This window comes from Ostrinia furnacalis, unplaced genomic scaffold (genome assembly GCF_004193835.3).
Source record: "Ostrinia furnacalis isolate ACB-3 unplaced genomic scaffold, ASM419383v2 OfSCF0447, whole genome shotgun sequence".
NCBI lineage: Eukaryota > Metazoa > Arthropoda > Insecta > Lepidoptera > Crambidae > Ostrinia > Ostrinia furnacalis.
The window spans coordinates 106,480-126,028 of NW_021130686.1; the positions used below are offsets into that span (position 1 = coordinate 106,480).

A 19,549-nucleotide genomic window follows, 5' to 3' on the forward strand; every position below is an offset into this window, starting at 1 on the left:
GGAGTATGGAGAAACATAAACAATTTTGAAGTATATAAAAAATTAGCCACAAACAATTTTCTGGTTTAAAAATCGTGAAAACACATTTCATAAGGTAAATGGAAATTGGTAGAAATATCAGGATTTCTAATGAAATTAAAAACGCAATAGAAAAGCGTTTCTTTGTCATCAAACTCCAGAAGTCGCGGTGGATGTTCATTTTTCTTTCTGCTACACACAATATTTTTATTATTTCAAAGTCCTCCATATCGTACTGCGAATAAGAATGTCTGTGTTCTTTACGTAATACCTAAATACTTCTTCAATAAAATTGTATTTTGAATGCTTAAGGGATGTCTCGGCTTCTCCCTTCTTATTACATTGAATTGTTTATTATTAAGTCTAGCTTATATGCATAACGCGCTTGTACTTATTGAAAATGGTATGATAGCGACAGACCCTATTTTTTATTATGTCTTAATAATATGGTTGGAAATGACATGCCAAAGGTAAAAGTGAACAGCTGGCAAGAGCGTCAAGCTGCCACGAGGGACGGCACGCTACTAACTGGTGTACTACATACGTTCCTCATGGAAGCTCGCGATGGCTCTTTACCCCCGTATTCACAAACGATGCTTGCTTATGCCTTAGTAAGTGAACACGGCAATATTGACTGTTTTCTATTAGCTGTTACTTAAAGAACTGACGATATTTCGCACTGAAATTTTCAATGTATTACAGACGTATGCGTGAGGGGATGATGATGATATTTCGAAAAAACGATTAGAAAAATTTTGCTCAATAGAAAAAAAAACTTTAAGTTACCTCTGATATTTTTATAAAATCTTAATACAACCGTGTTTCACAATAAAAATCCGATAAAATCACAAAGACATCGGTTTTTACCTCTTCGATTTCCTGACTGATTTAGATTTCAAGAAAACTGAATAGTTGTTAACTATTAACTTTCTGTTAAAAATATGAATGGCGTTTACGATATTTAGTTTCGAGCTCGTTGATGGACACAGATATGGATGACGTTTAAAAAATGGCACGCTCGTTTTTATACTTTTCATTATATTTATTTGACATGCGCGATATGCGGTATCTATCCTATCCTTAATTATCTATGCGCGGAAACGTTACGAAATCTGAATTTTCGCTGACCGCCTAAACCCCCTTAAGTGAGGCAGCAAATCGAACGCATAGCGTTGAATAGAGCTCTGTGATTGGTTCGTGTGTCACCCTGTGCGTCCACGCGCATTGTGAGACCTTATAGTACTGTTTGTGAATACGGGCGTAAGCCTTGTTCTTCAAGTAATTTCATAGCTAAATATATAATTAAGTCGAGTAGTTTTCAGCGTTTAGTCGAACCAATCCATTATTTACTATTTTGACAGGTGAGTAGCACCCCCCACAACACGTCCCTGTTCACTCGTTCACTGACTAAGGCGATTATCACACTGCACCGCGCTCCGCCGCGGTACGCGGGACGACAGATTTAACCATTATATGCAAGTACATACCTCAGTTTGTATAGACGCTGACAACGCGTTTGCGCGCGCGATTCGTTATATGTAGCCACGCGGACCGCGGTGGAGCGCGGTGCAGTGTGATAATCGCCTAAACGACTCTGAGCCGGGCGGTTTAGTCGAGTTTTTATAAAAACCACTCATTATTAAATGTTTACCAAATTACGAACGGTGGTTTTTTGTCAATAGCGAGTAGCGTTACTAAAGCAAGTTGCTAAATAGGCTAGAGCCTATAAGAAGAAGCCTAGAGCTAGAGCTCTAGCTTAGCGATTGGTAAGAGTGGGTACTTCCTACTATCCTACTAATATTATAAATTCGAAAGTTTGGATGTCTGGATGTGGATGTTTGTTACTCTTTCACGCAAAAACTACTGAACGGATTTTGATGAAACTTTATAGTATTCTTGTTTATATCCCAGAATAACATTTTATAGGCTATAATATATGACGATCTGTGACAAACGAAATTTCACGCGGGTGAAGCCGCGGGCAAAAGCTAGTATAACATATAATTATTGTAAGTAGCTTATGATTTTCAAAGACTGTCATAATAAGTGGGTTACTTAGTACTTAATTATTAGCTTACTAGTTTTCGGAGCAGTAACATTCAATTATATACACAAAGGCTGGGTTGCACCATCTTACTGTAACTTTAACGAACGGCAGAAATTTGTCAAACTCCATACAAAAACACCGGTTATTGGCAAAGTTACGGTTAAAAGAAGGTGGTGCAACTCAGCCTAAATCTACGACTCGAATACTAAAGTTTGAAATGTTATTTCTGTCCTAGAAGCTGGGTATGACTCCCCATGACTCCCCCGCCCCCCTCCTCTCCCCAGGTCATAAGCTGGGCATGACTTCCCCCTCGGCCAGAAACTGGGTATGACTTGACCCCCCCCCTCCCCCCAGGCCAGAAACTGGGTAAGGCTAGCCCCTCCCCCCAGCCCATAGAAACTGGTTATTTTATTTTATTTTTATTAATATAACAAAAAAATCCATTAATACTATGTTCTAAGAGTACAATATATAATAGTAGGTAAACACTGCATGCGTTTATATAAACCAAACCATTCAAAGAAAGTTAAGTACTTAGTCTAAAAACTGAATTGCAAAGCAACGAGCAACCACAAGGCGGCTAGTGAGTGCCAAGATAGACAATAGTTAGCTAATTAATTAAGTTAGGTTATTTGGTTAATCTGACGACGGAATTTAGAAATATTTGTGCCAAACAAATTAACATCAGCGCTGAGATTATTATATGACTTACACAGTCTTGAAACAGGGGAGTTGGATCCTGATACAGTTTTACGGTAAGGAGGGCATAGCACTTTCAAGACGCAAGCTGTGAGTCGCATAGTGGGGTCGAAATACCACCGAGCAATATTCAAGGACGTAGTGTCCTTGAATATTGCTCGGTCGCACTAGACAGTTGTACAAAGTAATTTTTTTTTTTGGCTTGTGAAACGACTATGGGTATGACTTGCCTCTCCCCCCCTCCCACCAAGGCCAGAAGCTGGGTAAGGCTAGCCCCTCCCCCCAGGCTATAAGCTGGGTATGACTTATAGAACATAATATAGAACGTGTGTGTGTGGTGTGACATAATATAGAACGGAAAGACGCGGTGTGCCTACTCTAATAAAACACTGATGGGTTTTGTTAAACAAATTTGCGACAAAATAATGAAGTTAGATCAATGTAACTAGAGAAATTAAATATTTTCTGTTGTTAGATTTATCGTCTCTTTTTTTTCTCTTCTTGAGTGGTGTAGGTACAATAAAGTATAAAACATTAAAAGACTAGACGGGTAAAAAAAAATTACCAGTTGATTATTTCTTTCGAGATCACGTGCAATTTATTTTTATTTATTTATTTATCATTCTAAACAGAATACAAGTTCCAAAGCGCTTATAAGATTAATAACAAATAAGTTATCATGCATGTCAATATAATAATAATTAAATTAATCATTAGTCATTATGATATACTTAATTACATACAAGTGGTTTTATGTATATAAAATGTTAGCCAGGATAAGCAGATACAAAGAACAATAGCGCGAACAATATTTCTATGTTTTGGCTGTTCGATGATTGTATACTGATTACAAGTACTATTTGTGTTATATTTCAATTTGTGGACGTTTCTGTGCCTTTGAATCGTGCTTTGGACTATTATTTCACGAACCCGAGTACAAAACAGAAAAATGCCCATTAGATGTCCTTATTCATTTGCAGAGAGACGATGATGTAGTCGACCACCAGGGAGAGCACCACGGGCAGGATGTAGGTCCCGACCGGCAGCGGCGGCAGCAGCTCCACCTGCAGCGGCTCCACGCACACCAGCCGCTGGAAGTCCTTCAGGCTCGACGAGATTGCCATATTAGAATCTGAAAAACCAACCACAGTAAAACATCAACAGGAAATCCTTGACTTAGTGTTTCGTTGATTTTGCGACGCAAGCTTTGATTTACACTCCTCTGAATAAGTTGTGGAAATCCTTGGGTGGGTCTTTGTCCAGCAGTAAACGTAATTGGGTCTACCTACATAATAAGTATATAAGTACATAATAAGTGCCACTTGTGGTCTAAACTCAATAAATATTTTTGATTTTGATTTTTTGATTTTACACTACGTTTTCCGGAACTTTTCTGTCCCAACGGCCATCAGCTCTACGAGCTTTATGCCCCGTCCACTGACACTTCAGTTTGGCAATTCTATGGGCTATTTCAACCGATTCCATCACATACAATTTTAGAATAACAAGAATAATGTCTTGGCAGTAACTAGATGATACAAACCTATGTACGTGCAACGAAGCTTTGATAACAGCCGCTTCAGCGCCACCACTTCATTAGCCACTCCTTGCCCAGCCATGGTGATCATCAAGATGGATCCAATATATTTAATAATATGGTGCCANCCACTCCTTGCCCAGCCATGGTGATCATCAAGATGGATCCAACATATTTAATAATATGGTGCCATATGCTTTTCGCAAACTTTGACTGAAAGTATTGCGACGTATAAAATGGCTGACGTAATATTATGAATACAAAAAAAGAAGAATGCACTAACCTTTTGTATCAGTAGCATACTCAAACTTTGCCATATTAAATATATGAAGAATGATACCCCGATAAAAAGTGATAATAATATCTGAAATAAAGACATGTGAAATAAATACATGTTATTAAGGATCACCACTTATTAAATAATATTAAATAATCTGAAAACAAAAGCGTTGCCTTACTTGATGAGCCATACACTTTTTTAGCTTTCGACAAGATTCGAACAATATACGATACACACAGGCAAAGTTATTTAAATTGTCTTCAAGCGACCCCTCCATGGCCGCCTCCTTGATCAGCTCATTTACGGCTTGTAGCATGCTTCTTACTATGGTGAGCAGAGTGTAATACATCAAAATACCTAGTGCATATTGTCCTTCATTGAAGACTTCATTGACAGTAAGCAATATAGATGGTAGATATGTCATACATCCATCTTCATATTCAAAGATCACAGTCTGCACAGTTTTACCAGCCCTTACAGCAACAATAGTAATCAGAACAACATAAACTTTCGTTTTTATTTGTATTAGCGATGATTTGTATGGCAGATGACATCTCAATACATTGTGCGCCTGGGATAAACGATCAAGAAGTATTCTAAACCGGTGTCCGAAAAAAGGACCATAATATAAAATTATTGAAAAACATTGAATGTTTTGCATTAAATAAAAAATTACCCACAGAGAATCTTTAAAGGCATAACGCAGGAAGAAACATTTTGCAATATATGTGATAACTGCAAAAGATAATGCAACTTCCAGTGATATTAGGAAAGCTAAAAAAATTTGGTTCCTTGTCGTCAAGTACCAGAAGTCGCGATGGATGTTGATTATTTTTTCTGCTACACATATTATTTTAATTGCTTCGAAGTCCTCCATATCGTCGTACCGCAAGTCCGCGATATGACAATGACTGTGTTAACTATGTAACAGCACGTCATGAGTAAAGATACGGAGGTATTTTATATCCATTATTTATGTACACGCTTACAGTTTTTTTATCATGTCATTAATCTTAATATTACAATGACTTTAACTTGTGTTACCCCGGCGTTCGTTGTTATGGCAGCGTGACTTAGCGTAGCTTCAACTTGGCTCGTCTGTCACTCATGGCTGGGATGTCTGATTTCGAAATGAATTTGCAGACCTTAATGAATGAATGCATCTTGAGAATGGTGATACTATTAAGTCTCTCAAAGTCGAAAAGGTGGGTATAGTCTCTTGGCCTGATCTTGGTCCAATGTTGAGTTGGATTTCATATAATTTGATCTTGCTTCACGTCGTGTGATGCTGCTACACACGATCTCTCATTATACTGTCAAATTTTTTAGGTTGGTCACGTCTATGCATATCAGTCATACCATGAGTGCGAGAATTTTCAGTGTATTATGACGTCAAGTACCACCACCAAATTAGGCTTCGCTCAGTAAAGCAGATACTAAAAGGCGCCTGCAAATATCACATTTTATACAGACTTTGTGACTTACCTATAGTATGTAGTAGGAAGCATTTAATTTTGAGAATGGTTCAAACGCATTAAAGTAAGTAGCTTAGCTGGCATTAACTACAGAAGGAACAATTTATGAAAGTGGTATATTGATGAGTTTTTTATTTGAATAATATAATACACTCCATAAAAAGTGTGTTCATTAATTTAAAAGAACAATCAAATACCATCGTTCTATTTCGTTTTTTTTTATCAAACTGAAGTTGCTGAAGGGGTTTCTTTTTGTAGAGTGTAACCCCACTTTCTTATGGTGCGTCCAGACCGTGAAGCTACAGATAAAAATGGAGGGCAAAGTTGGGAACAAAACTTGAGTCAAATACCTACTTATATCTATCTCGCTCTCTGTGGCCCTACCTCTCTTTTTAGTGTGAACTGTANGTCTCGCAACTCAGTTGTTCTACGGTAAAAAGTTGTGAGATCCATGTAATACCAAGTCCAGGCCAGGAAATCTTTAACGTTTTACATAAATATATTGACTTGGCCATCGCATGAAAACACGTGTAAATTAAATTATTTAGTGTGATGGCCAAGTCAATAATTTATATAAAACGTTAAAGATTTCCTGGCCTGGACTTGGTATTACATGGATCTCACAACTTTTTACCGTAGAACAACTGAGTTGCGAGACTTGTTTTTTTTGACAAGTATTGTTTTTGATGGGATTAATTATTACATAAAATATTATTATTTTACTGAATCTACGTATAATAAATCTAGATTTATAACACTAATGTAAGTGGTTTCTGAAATTAAATAGATTAGGTAGATTTCAAATTAAATGACAATTATTTATTAGTGTAATCATAAATTCATTTAAAATGAGAGAGAGTGAATGAAGAAAGTTGAACGTGCATTATTAACTAAAATTGTCGACCGTTTGGTGTAGTGGTTCGAAACGGATAACTGTTCCGGAGGTAGCGGGTTCGATTCCCGCACAGTACAAACATTAATTTGTGTGCATGAACATATTTTTTTGTATTGGACTAAGTGTCTTCTATGTATAATAAGTATGTATTTACAAAAAAAAGTATTTAAGTATGTTTATATCCGTTATCTAGTACCCATAGTACAACTTAGTTTGGGACTATAGAAGCGCAGTGTAAAATGTCCAGGGATATTTATTGTTATTTATAAGCTTTTATCTCAAGAACAAAATCATTTTGACATACATAATTCTTAATTTAAGAGTTATTGGAGAATTGATAAAAATATCAGCCCCAAAACAAAAATATTTTCTATGGCAGAGTACAAACACCAAAAAACTCAGTTATGAATTAATATGTATTATAAAGAGAGGTAAATAAGTCAAAATGACGAGCATGCAACTACTCGCGTTGTATTGTAATCGCGAACTTATTACAATACATACATGATTAGTCCGTATGCGTACTGACGATGTATATTTTGGAGGAAGATAATTGACCTAAGTCACTACAAAGTATACGCGAGCAGTACGCAGCGTGGTCGTGTATAGTTTGGAGGAGCTTAGTAAAAAAAGTCATATCAAAACTATACTCGATTAGTTTCACACCCTTGCGTTCTGGCTATGTATAGAATGGAAAGACGCTGCCGCGCGAGCCCGTTCGCCCAGTCTGGACGCACCATAATAGTAACGGCCTAACAAATAATGATGATTAAACTAGATTAACTTTATTTATTCGATTTAATATCAATAGTGTTCTATTAATAATTTCGGAACCCCGATATTTATATGCCAAAAACGACATTTGCGGATTAAAAGTTTGCAATAAGTGGTTTTGCCGAATGAGAATTTGCCAAATGAAAATTTGCGATGGCCAAACATCAGTAATCCATAAAACACACATCGTAAATATCCTTTTCATATTGATCAATTAAATTTTTCCAATTGTAAAATTGATCTGTTAATTTTTTAACCTAGAAAAGTGTGCAATATCGTTATCCTAGATAGGGTCCCCAGAAAAGAAAAAAAGTCAAAATCATTAAATGAGTAGGCAGAATAAAACACATATAGTTCCAAAATACTGGACTGTCCTATCGATGACATTGACAGTGGGGCGCCACCGTCCAATACCGGATCGCTGGTTCAGATTTTTGCCATGTTGGAAACCATATAGTTGAACGATGGTAGCGCCCCCCTGTCATTGAGTTTGGCGGGACAGTTCAGCGTGGGTCATCTATAATTCAATCTTTCTAAATTAATTTGAATGATTAATATTATTACCTACAAATTGTTTACAAATTTACTTTGGGGCTAGCTGGCGCTGTGTGAAATTGTCCAAAGATTTATTTATTTATTTATTGACATAAATAGGTACATAATTTGTTGGAATGTAAAACGAAACGTAACATTGAGTAGTCTATTATCCAGTAACGTCAAAGTCAAATCTGACACTGCATGTCATTGTGACTTTATATTTTTTTTCTCTCTCTCAATGGCTGTGTGCCTATGCGGTATCATCTCTGTCGTACTTACAATAAATATCTACTGTTTTCTCTGCAATCTTCTTTCTTTTTGACCCTAACCCATCAGGTTATGGGCCCAGGGCGTCTGTCCCTGTCGCGAGTAGATAATTTTGTAATTTGCAGAACAATTCGCGCTTTGGTAAATATTGTGCATATGCACATAACCTCGCGATGGCTACCGGCAACGACAAGGCGAATTTTCCTATTGAGAAACTGCGTGGAGTTCAAGACTATCATAATTGGAAATTTGCAATGAAGATGATACTGGTGCATGAAGATTTATGGGAGTGCATCGAGCCAACTGACACCACAAAAGTTGATGCAAAACGCGACATGAAGGCGCTGGCAAAAATATGTTTGTCTGTTCATTCTTCGGCGTTTCCCCATGTACGTAATGCAGCGGGAGCCAAGGCTGCGTGGAACAATCTGAAGAATGCGTATGAAGACAGAGGGCTGAGCAGACGTTTGAGTCTCCTTCGAAGTCTTTTTGCTACAAAACTTGAGGGTGACATGGACACATACTTATCCACCGTCACCGAGTTAGCTCAACAGCTCTGTGACATAGGCTCCCCGTTGGACGACGACTTTGTAGCTGTGATAATATTGAGTGGTCTCCCACAAGAGTATGATCCACTAATAATGGCTCTGGAGAACAATAACACAACTTTATCGAGTGAAATTGTTAAGGCAAAACTGCTACAAGAGTACCAACGTCGCGATGACAAGGACACTGTGAGCGCTTTGGTTGCTAAAAGAACAATGAAATGTTTCAAGTGCAAGAAACCAGGGCATGTCATGAAGAATTGTCCGCAGAAGTTTAAGAAAAACAAGAATGAGAAGTCAAACGAGAAGGATAGTCAGTGCAAGTCCAAAGTACTGATTTCAGCGCTATCGTCTAACTTAAGGAGTGATGTTTGGTATGTGTTACAAGCCTTTACGTTCGGTTTAGCCAATAACACCAAAGCTTCTGCCAGTTTCGTGATATCACTTACCGGGGCCTTGCTGACGTTACCGTTATTGCCTTCCTGGGGACACGAATCAAAGCGCAGGGCCTCTTTATGCAACTGGCGAGTGATCTCCGGTGAACGTCGTGAGGCGTCGTGCATCTGCTCCGCAACCGGTGCAGGATGCACGGAAACATCAACCTCACCGTGTCCACACGGCAAACCCTCTTCGGGCGGCTCGCTAGCTGCGACTGAAGCTGCTCCTGTAAAAGTTCTCTCAACCCAGTCGGCTGTGGCTCTGCTCCTGGCACTGACTACTTCCTCGGCCTCAATAGCCGCGACAGTCGCTTCAAAAGTGGCGTCTGCGGCCTCTCGCTCAGCCGCCGCGACAGCTGCAGCAGTAGCGGCCGCGGCTGCAGCGGTAGCGGCTGCGGCTGCGGCCTCCCGCTTCGCAATTTCAGCAAGATGTTGTTTGCGAGCCGCTTCCGCGGCCTTGAGGCGGGCGACTGTTGTGGCCGATGACGCAGAGGACGAGGAGCGAGCCTGGCTTTTGGCCTCACGGGCCTGTGATCTTGTAAGCATTTTGTAGCAAAAGAATTTAGAATTTTGAAAAACTGGTTTTTAAAACAGATCCGGCTCGAAACAGAATGTTAGCTACATAAATGGAAAATGCTCAGCTTAAAATACGAAACTGTATTCAGATCACATAAAAAGCACAAAAGCCAAAGCAACAGAATAGTATCCAAAAACAAGATGGCTAACACCGTTGCTAGGCTGCAGTCCATAGACCACGGCCTAGCACCGGTGTTACCAGATCTGTCGCCAACAGTCATAATGGCAGAAGTTCTTCTGATAGTGACTGTCACTGCTAGGCCAACTTTTGAATCACTTAGGCTGGATTGTACCATCTTATATTAACTTTGACAAACGTCAAAAATCTGTCAAACTCCATATAAAAACACCGGTTATCGTTATAGTTACGGTCAAAGCTAGGTGGTGCAACTCAGCCTTACAATGGCCAATGTTTGAGTGACCATCTTGTCATGACCAACGTTTGACAAACTTGTCATGGCCAACCTGTTCAATTTGTTCAGGCACGAGTGGAAGAATTGTTTTTTGGCAGAAGATAAATATTTGCCTCGAATTAATATTATAAAATGGGAACTACGATGTATCGTGCAACCTCTTTTAAGCTACCAGAATGAAGTCCACAAGCCTGAAGTCGTTTTTCAAACAATAAAATTGCAGCAGTCTCGGTCTATATCTCAGTAAGACGTTAAGCACCTCAACTGCTCTGTATTGTATATAGGTCCGATTCCGGAGTAGCGCCTTCTTCCTCGTAAGTTCCCTCGAGAAACAATCAGTATTTGTTGAGTTCTAGCGCCGGCTGAACGGAATACTAATGCATCACTTGGGTTTACCAGTGGCTTTGCTGGTTAGTCAAGAAATATTTTTTTGGTGAATAAAACTAATTTTTACAATGAGAAGGTGGTGGTGGTGTCAGAAGTGTAATAGGAAAAAATCTGGGTCGAGGAAAAAATCTGCTTATTTCAAAAATAATTTGTGACAGAAAACCGGAAATATTTTACATCACGGCCCTTTATCAATGTTTACATTCAATTAACTAAGGCTGGGTTGCACCATCTCACTTTGACCGTAACTATAACAATAACCGGGGTTTTTTGTATGGAATTTGAGAGATTTTTGACGTTTGTAAAAGTTAAATTAAGATGGTACAACTCAGCCTAAGTTTTTTTTAGCAATTTTAACAGTTCTGATTCAACTGAAATGGAAAAAATACCAACCTTACTTTCATTTAGCCATAGAATACATCTGAAATTCTCTACGCGTGTGGCTCTTAAATTCTGTAATAAAGGTAAAAAATTGTAATCCGGATAAAAGAATACAAGAAAAGTAGCTGAAATAGCGTCCTAAATCCTAAAACTGCGAATAAAAGCGTATTTGGCTAAGGCCTATATGTTGCCGACTAGATAATGTCTTCTTGGTATCGAGCCAACACTCCGATCCTTTAACTAGAAATTGGATTCTTTTGAGTGCGATGTGTTCTTTCAACTTGACTAGATTAAAATGTTTTTGAGATCATTTACTGCATTTGCGGTAAGTGGTTTTCTTTGAGTGAGTGAATATCTACTGAGCTGAAGGTGTTTTAAGTATGCTGCATTAAAGTAAAAAATTAGCAGAAACCGATGCGCCTCAGTGTTATCTTGTTTGCGCACCACTAGAACGGTTTTATTGAATAAAAACTACTTGTAATTGTAAATACTCGTAAGTGCTACAACTGACAATTTGAGACACCCAACCAACTAAATAACTAGATAATTAAAGGGTAGAGTCTAGAAGAAACTAATATTAGAAATTCTTAATAAACTCGCGGAAATTACAGGTCGTTCATATTGACAAAAAAATTGCCATTGAAATAAATGTAGTACGAATCTCTATCAAAGACTCAAAGAGGTTAAAACATGTCTGAAAACTTGACTAGTTCAAAGATGACTCGTTTGACTCACAAGAACAATGGAGTCGTATCGAAAGCGCAACAAGCAGTTAGTAATAATGAAGAGTGTTTCTCCCTTTGACGTGTAGGGTGACCCAGTCACACGAGACGGCCGGGATCAAAGCGGGTCGGGCGCCCGGGGCCACTCCGTTACTCCGGAGCCCACGCCACTCAGCCCTATGTGTAAATTCAAGTCTGAATTTTTATTTTCAATCCCTTTGATTGTTCTAAAATTCTAAATCATGAATATGTCGACGAATATTGAAAAAGAGAGCTAGACGTCTAGCCCAAAGGGAGTTTAATTAACTGTCTCATAAGTACATAGTATACAGCAACAATTTTATATTTTTACTTGCATATTTATGGGGGATTTTTACATTGCTACTCGACAGTTTATTGTAGCTTCAAGCCCTTGTGCAATTAGAAAGAAGAAGAAGAACTTTAGGTAGAATCTAGCTAGCTGCTTCATTAATACTTAAAAAGCTATTTATTTTTCAATTAATATCAGGTTTATGTACATGAAACAGTTAACTTGTCAACCCTGGTTACGACCATACCGACTCCTGATTGATTTTCATATGCTGCTATAATAAGGATTTGATCAAAAACTTCCCCCATAATACTCATTCAGTGAAACCAGAGAAACGTTGCTGACATACGAACAAAAAGATGTCTTATGTCTACACAATTCCACCGAAATATTAATAAGCCGTACAAGGCAATACGAAAATGATTAAATAACTTGAAAGAGCTCCTACGAGTGTAATAAAACCTTACGTCGGAACAATATTGTTTGATAAATAGAACTGTTTGGCGGGGCAAACATAATAATCCTCAAATTTAATCGGCAAACGTGGCTTACCTAATGGGTTCTAACAAAGAATGACGGGGCAAAGTAAACGTAATCTCTTTGCCCCGATGGAGGTTCCGTGTTCCATTACACCAATACAAATTTTATTGCAAATTCGATATCTGTCAGAACACGACGCCATGATGAAAAAACTCCTCGCCGTTATTCATTGATGACGTGTTTATGTTTGCCGAATTTATACGTGTGACCGTCGGCTTACTCGGGAAATGGTTTATTTTAAATTGGATCCCACTAAAATATTGGTATCGAAGTATTCAATTAGTTTTAACGAAACTTGTCGGTTTCAATTTATGAAATCACGTGCACGGTGTACACGACTGATTCGTTCGTTCGTTTCAGCGTAGTACTTTTTATTATTCTGTGGTTTCAGCCGAAGGACGTCCACTGCTGGACAAAGGCCTAAGGCCTAATGCTTGGGGATTTCCACAAAGACCGGCCCTGCGCCGCTCGCATCCAGGCACCTCCCGCAACCTTCACCAGATCGTCGGTCCACTTAGTGGGAGGCCTGCCCACGCTCCGTCTTCGACGACTGATTCATGTTTGTTGAATGAATGAAATACGATATACGATATTAATAGGGTGCTGTAATTAAAACGAGCCTCCCACAGAAGCGTTATTGTATTCGTGAAACTAATTAACATGAAAAATTGTTAAGATTAAAAACGCAACTATGAATTTTAGTACCTTTTGAAAATTAGCAATTTCGTTGAGAATAAAGCATAAAACCGCGTGGTGAGAAAACGAGTAATTACCGCCCATTAATAGTAATGTCGACAGCCTTTCGTTCCATAAACAAGAGTTGCAATTAAACACGTTCTCGCATGTCCAGGGGACATAACGCCGGTGCCCGTACTTAAGGAAATTTAGACAGGGCCGTATCGCGCGATTTATACAGAGCCCGCGTTCCCACGCCCCGAAATATGGCGTATTTGCATAGCGCCTGAACCATGCCGAAACCGATAAGAAAAGAATAAAGGCTGGACGGAGATGGGTTGCGACTGAATTGTTAAGAGGCACAAGATGGATAGGACATAGTTTTTTATCAGAACAACCGTAGAACAAGTAATTAGAACAATATTCATGATATTTTTTCTTTTCAGGTAAACAGGACCAGTTAATTTCAAGGTATGATATGTTTTATCATAAAAACGAATATTTATAAATTAGTTAATTTATTCTAAGAAAATATCAGTTAAGATATTTTATATTATTTTTGTTAATTAAAAGTATGATGTCACATGATCTGTTAACAGATCAAAAACTTTGGTAGCGTCAATATTCTACATAGACTATAAATTACTAGAGTTATTTCGGAATCCATTTTGTATAGTCATTTAATAAGATTTTCGCCAACAGAAAAAGAAAAAGCAATAAGCCATATCACGCATGTGCTCTTTGTTTTAACAGAGCACTTAGCTTTTCTATACCTTTGTTAAATATTTACTTTTTTCTGTACTATACTATGTTTGCGTTGTGCTGAAAGCCGGAGAAAACTGTTTATTTTTTCTGGTATAAATAGAATGGAATAGAATTATACATTTGCTAATAGGTAATATATGACCAAAATTACAGATATTAAATATATTACCTACATAGGTAATTTGTCCTCAAGTTTGACTATTCAGCCATGCAAAACAGTTTTCTTTAATTGAATCATTATAATATTGGCAACATTTTTACAACCATACACATAAATTATACAGTAGATCCTATAAAAGCGTTTGGTCATTTTTACCCAACATTAAATCAATTCAAACAACCTAAGTTGGTACAGATTTGATAACTCTTAGACTCAAAGTCAACGAAACGGGTAAGCTGCAGAAATTATCTTTCCCACACTACGTGCAACTCGTATTTATCTCATTAATATCAAATCCACAGTCACAAGTGGGATCCGCGAACTCGTACAATTTATACATCACGCGGTAATGTCATCAAACAACTTGGCGACACCAATTAAACCTAGGCAGGAACGGCACAAACTCAGGTGTAACTCTAGTGCGGTAGGGCTGCCACCCGTCCGGCTAACACCGGACATAGCCAAGCCTGCAAAGCTACACTAGAGGTGTAAGAAACTCGAGTCTTTTAGTCTTAATTTCGAGACAGGACTCTCTATTCACATGAGTCTGAGTCCTTTGAGTCTTCTGAGTCCTTTCGAGTCTTCCGAGTCCTTTCGAGTCTTTTGAGTTCTTTTTATTTACTTCAAAATACAGCTATAGATTTAGAGGACTCAGTCATAAGTTCTTTTAAAAGACTTCAAAAGTTTCTTTGAGTTCTTTTTGGCAGGATTCAACTTTGGCAGGTCTTTTTACAAATGACTAAAATTTCTGAAGGACTTTGTGGTCTAAGTTTTATAGAGTCTCCAAGACTCGAATTTCTTACAACACTTCTCTACACTACACCGGTTTTTTAACTTCTATTTCTACCCCTCGTGCCAGTATATCACTACGAATGAAAGAGATGGTCAGATCTGAAACCTCAAGATCAGTTGGAATACAACACCAGCCACGGTTGAGGGTTCGAATCCCAAAGGCATAGTAATGATGACTCATCAGTTCATCACACTAATATCTCCCAGCGGGATACTGCTAATGCTGCTTAATGGTCATCAGTTATATCCGAAGTCATTGATTGGGTATTGTCAGTCTGTACGTCTTATTCCAAATTGCACATACATTATACAACTTACCGATCTAGCCTTCCATTTTAAAATTCAGCAACCCTAACCACGAGTGAGTCCCAGCCGAGAGATATGTTAGCACGTTATTAACTTAGGAGGGTATTTCTTATGAAATCTCAAAATTTGAGATTGTATTTAAATTTCTTTTTTTTTAAATAAATTTCGATATTTTTTGCAGATATCAAAAAAGTTACTTTTAGAGATCTGTCCAGGGGTATTGGTCTTCCATATTTTTTTATATTACCTATAAAAAATGAGGTTTTAAAAAAATAATAAATGAGGGAATGATTAACGGAGTGAGGGAATGATTTATTATTATATTATAGTAAAAAACAACATGTACAAATGGCATATTGGCATGCTTTAAGCATTGACAAGTATTTAGGGTATTCACTAGTCTTAAGTTTTTACTTGAACTTTCGCTTTTTTCTTTAAATATTTTAATCTTTCTTTTTCCCGCAGTTTTTTCAAAGATTCAGTATTATTTTTAATTTTTCTCGCCTTTTTCTATCGTATTCTTTCTTTTTTATTTATTTTTTTGCATCACTCAACTTCTTTTGTCGAGCTATTTTGCTTCCACATACATGCACCTTTTTAGGGTTCCGTAGCCAAAATGGCAAAAACGGAACCCTTATAGTTTCGTCATGTCCGTCTGTCCGTCTGTCCGTCTGTCCGTCTGTCCGTCTGTCCGTCTGTCCGTCTGTCCGTCTGTCACAGCCGATTTACTCGGAAACTATAAGTACTACAGTGATGAAATTTGATGGGAATATGTGTTGTATGAACCGCTACAAAATTATGACACTAAATAGTAAAAAAAAGAATTGGGGGTGGGGCCCCCCATACATGTAACTGAGGGATGAAAATTTTTTTTGGAACCCTGCGCGAGCCCGACTCGCACTTGGCCGGTTTTTTAAATTAAGGGCTGATTTTTCAACCATCGAATAACTTTTAACTGAAGAATAAAATTGACATATTGTCAGTTTTTGTATGGGAAATATGTCAAAATGACAATTTTATTCTTCTGATAAAAATTAACTAACGATTGACAAATCGGCCCTAAATACCATGAAATACAAGTTACATGAATTAAATAAGCCTAGGCGCAGACCATCGATTTTTCGTCGGCCGATAGTTTAGTCGGGCAGTTAATCAGTATGGGCATGTATGGAAGTTCGCACATTACGCCGATTTGATTTGGCCGACTAAATAGTTGAATACGATTCCCAACTAGGGTTGCCAGGTCCAAAATCACAAAAGCCGGACTTTGTGTTTCATTTGGCCGGACATTTTACCCTAAAAGCCGGACATGTGACGAAGGGGGGGGGGGGTGCAATTAGTGTCAGCTCATAAGTGAGTACTATCATCATCGGTTGCTAACCAACATCCTGATGCGTGCGCTTCATATGATTCTGTGGCTTGACTTTCGCCTAGCTCGGCAACCAAATAAAAAGCCTAACAAAAGCCGGACAGGCCGGACAAGGCAATATTTGGCCGGACAAGACCCTAAAAAGCCAAACATGTCCGGCTAAAGCCGGACGCCTGGCAACCCTATTCCCAACTGCCTTCCAACTAAAATATCGTCCAACTATCGGTCGATAGCTTGATCAGACGGCGCTCCTCTACGCGCGCGCAGACTGGCCGATTTTTCGTCGTCCAACTCGGCCGATAGCTTCAGTTTGCTCCTCGTTTTTGGTGGGAAAGGTTATTATTACTAATTAATTGATTTAACTAGTTATTACTCTCGATTTCACTTTTTCATGATCATTTCCCTTTCATCATCATCATTTCAGCCACAGGACGTCCACTGCTGAACATAATCCAATGACTTCCAAATCGCACGGTTGGTCCCGGCCTGCATCCAGTGCCTTCCTGCTACCTTTATCAGGTCGTCGGTCCACCTTATGGGTGGACGTCCCACGCTGCGTTTTCCGGTACGCGGCCTCCATTCCAGAACCTTGTTGCCTCATGCCGTCAGTTCTGCGTACTATGTGCCCTGCCCACTGCCACTTCAGCTTGCTAATCCGTCGGGCTATGTCAGCGACTTTAGTTCGTTTACGGATCTCCTCATTTCTGATTCGATCTCGTAAAGAAACACCGAGCATAGCCCTCTCCATAGTACGCTGTGCAACTTTGAGCTTCTGTATAGGGTATAAAGTGAGAGGCCACGTTTCCGAGTCATCACAGGATGAACACGGACAAAACGAAGCTTATGTCGAACGTCCATGTTGCGCTCGATTCTTGAGATTGTTGACAAGTATGTCTACCTCGGACAAACGATTCAGCTAGGTAGGTCCAATTTCGAGAAGAAGGAGGTCAATTTCCTTTTCATGATGTATAAATTTGAGATGATTTTTATTAAACTTTTATCTTTTATGTAACAATCTGAATGTCGAGCAGTTGAAGCCGCAGGCATGAGTTAATTTGGTATAGAAAAAATTATAATATTTCTGGGAAACATTCTACGCGACTGATCTCTTCAACAGCTCTCTATCGAATGAAGCAATCGGCCCGATTTTAAATCGGCGGTCTGCGCACCCACGCCCGATTCAACTGTTTAGTTGAATCAGTGTGAGCACTGAGAGCCCAACCCAACTAAACTATCGGCCGACTAAAAATCAACGGTGTCTAAACAATCTAAAAAACCGCAGATTACTGGATAAATCATTCCCTCACACGACCGTCATTCCCTCACTGCACTTAGAAGTGAGGGAATGACTGTGAGGGAATGACGAATTTTAACTTAAGCTACAAAAACACCGACACATAACCTCAATTTGCTTGTTACATTTTTAATATGTATTTTACTCCCAAAAACGCATAAAACCAACAAATTTTAATGATAAATATTAAAATGCTTAATACATTAATGTAACGTGAGGTAATGATCGTCATAAATTTAACTTTTAACAATTTTACGCAAAATATTTTTTTACACGAACTAACCTACTGTTGAGAAGAAATTGCCATCTTGAATCATTTGAGAGTGTATCCAGGTACTAAAAACTTAAAGTTGCGTTACTAAATATCGTTTGACACATTCAGAAATCGAATATTCGTAATAGGATGAGGGAATGATTTTATTTGGCGGGACACATTTAAAATCGAATCATTGTTTTTATAAATTTGTTGTTGTAAGATGAAAGCTTTTATGGACAATAACAAACATCTTTCTTACATATTTGCATAATTTTATTACTAAAAATATTGATATATTTCAAGTTAATAGGCATTTTAGTAATAATTTTGTACTAAGGGACAAGGTGAGGGAATGATTTTCACGGTAATAAAGTTGCCATATCTTTTTTTTCTTTAGAGGTAATACGTTTTCTTTTTATGCAATAGTGGTATAGACAGCGTACACTCAAATAAAAAAAAGACTTATGTAATTAAATGCATGTGGCTCGGCACTAATGGCTCGGGAATCAAATTTCGCAATTTGATGAGAAATACCCAGGAACTTAACTTGTATAATAATTTTCTGGGTTGGAGAAAATAAGTTATTATTACGACTAAACAAGCAATTACGAGAGAGCTCGTGGAACTAATGGTTGACAGAAAAGATCTCGAGAGGCTACATCGTACCGAATGACGTCGCGAAAAACTCCTGAATGCAAGCAGCGTCGCCAATCGTTGTGGAAAATTCACGTCTTTTGACTAAAATAATGACGACGATATTATCAACTCGATGGATTATCCATAGAAAGATGCAGACCATTATTAAGTAGGTAGTATCACAGCGTAAAAGACTTTTTGATCAGCATGCAGCCATGCACCCATGATTTTTATGGCTTGTATTTCAAAGAGTCATTTCCAGTGTTGGCGTTTGGAGAGAAAAGTGTCCAAATGTAATAAGTAAACATGCAATAATATTTTAACCGTTGCATCAATACGAAAACGCACATTACTTTAATGGCGGAAATCGCTATCCCATGTTTGAGTTTTCAATAAAAATTCAGAGGGTGAAACACCTAACAGAGAGAGATGGATATACGGTTAACTGCCGTAGCC

The 19,549-nt window shown here is 38.3% G+C and overlaps 1 protein-coding gene across 1 annotated transcript; it reads right to left on the minus strand.

Moving 5' to 3' along the window:
• Positions 1–9,388: 9,388 nt before the first annotated feature.
• LOC114365287 (flagellar radial spoke protein 2-like) lies at positions 9,389–10,057 on the minus strand. The gene has a single exon (XM_028321804.1). It carries the CDS (start codon positions 10,055–10,057, stop codon positions 9,389–9,391), a length of 669 nt encoding a protein of 222 aa, XP_028177605.1.
• Between the last annotated feature and the right edge of the window lie 9,492 nt (positions 10,058–19,549).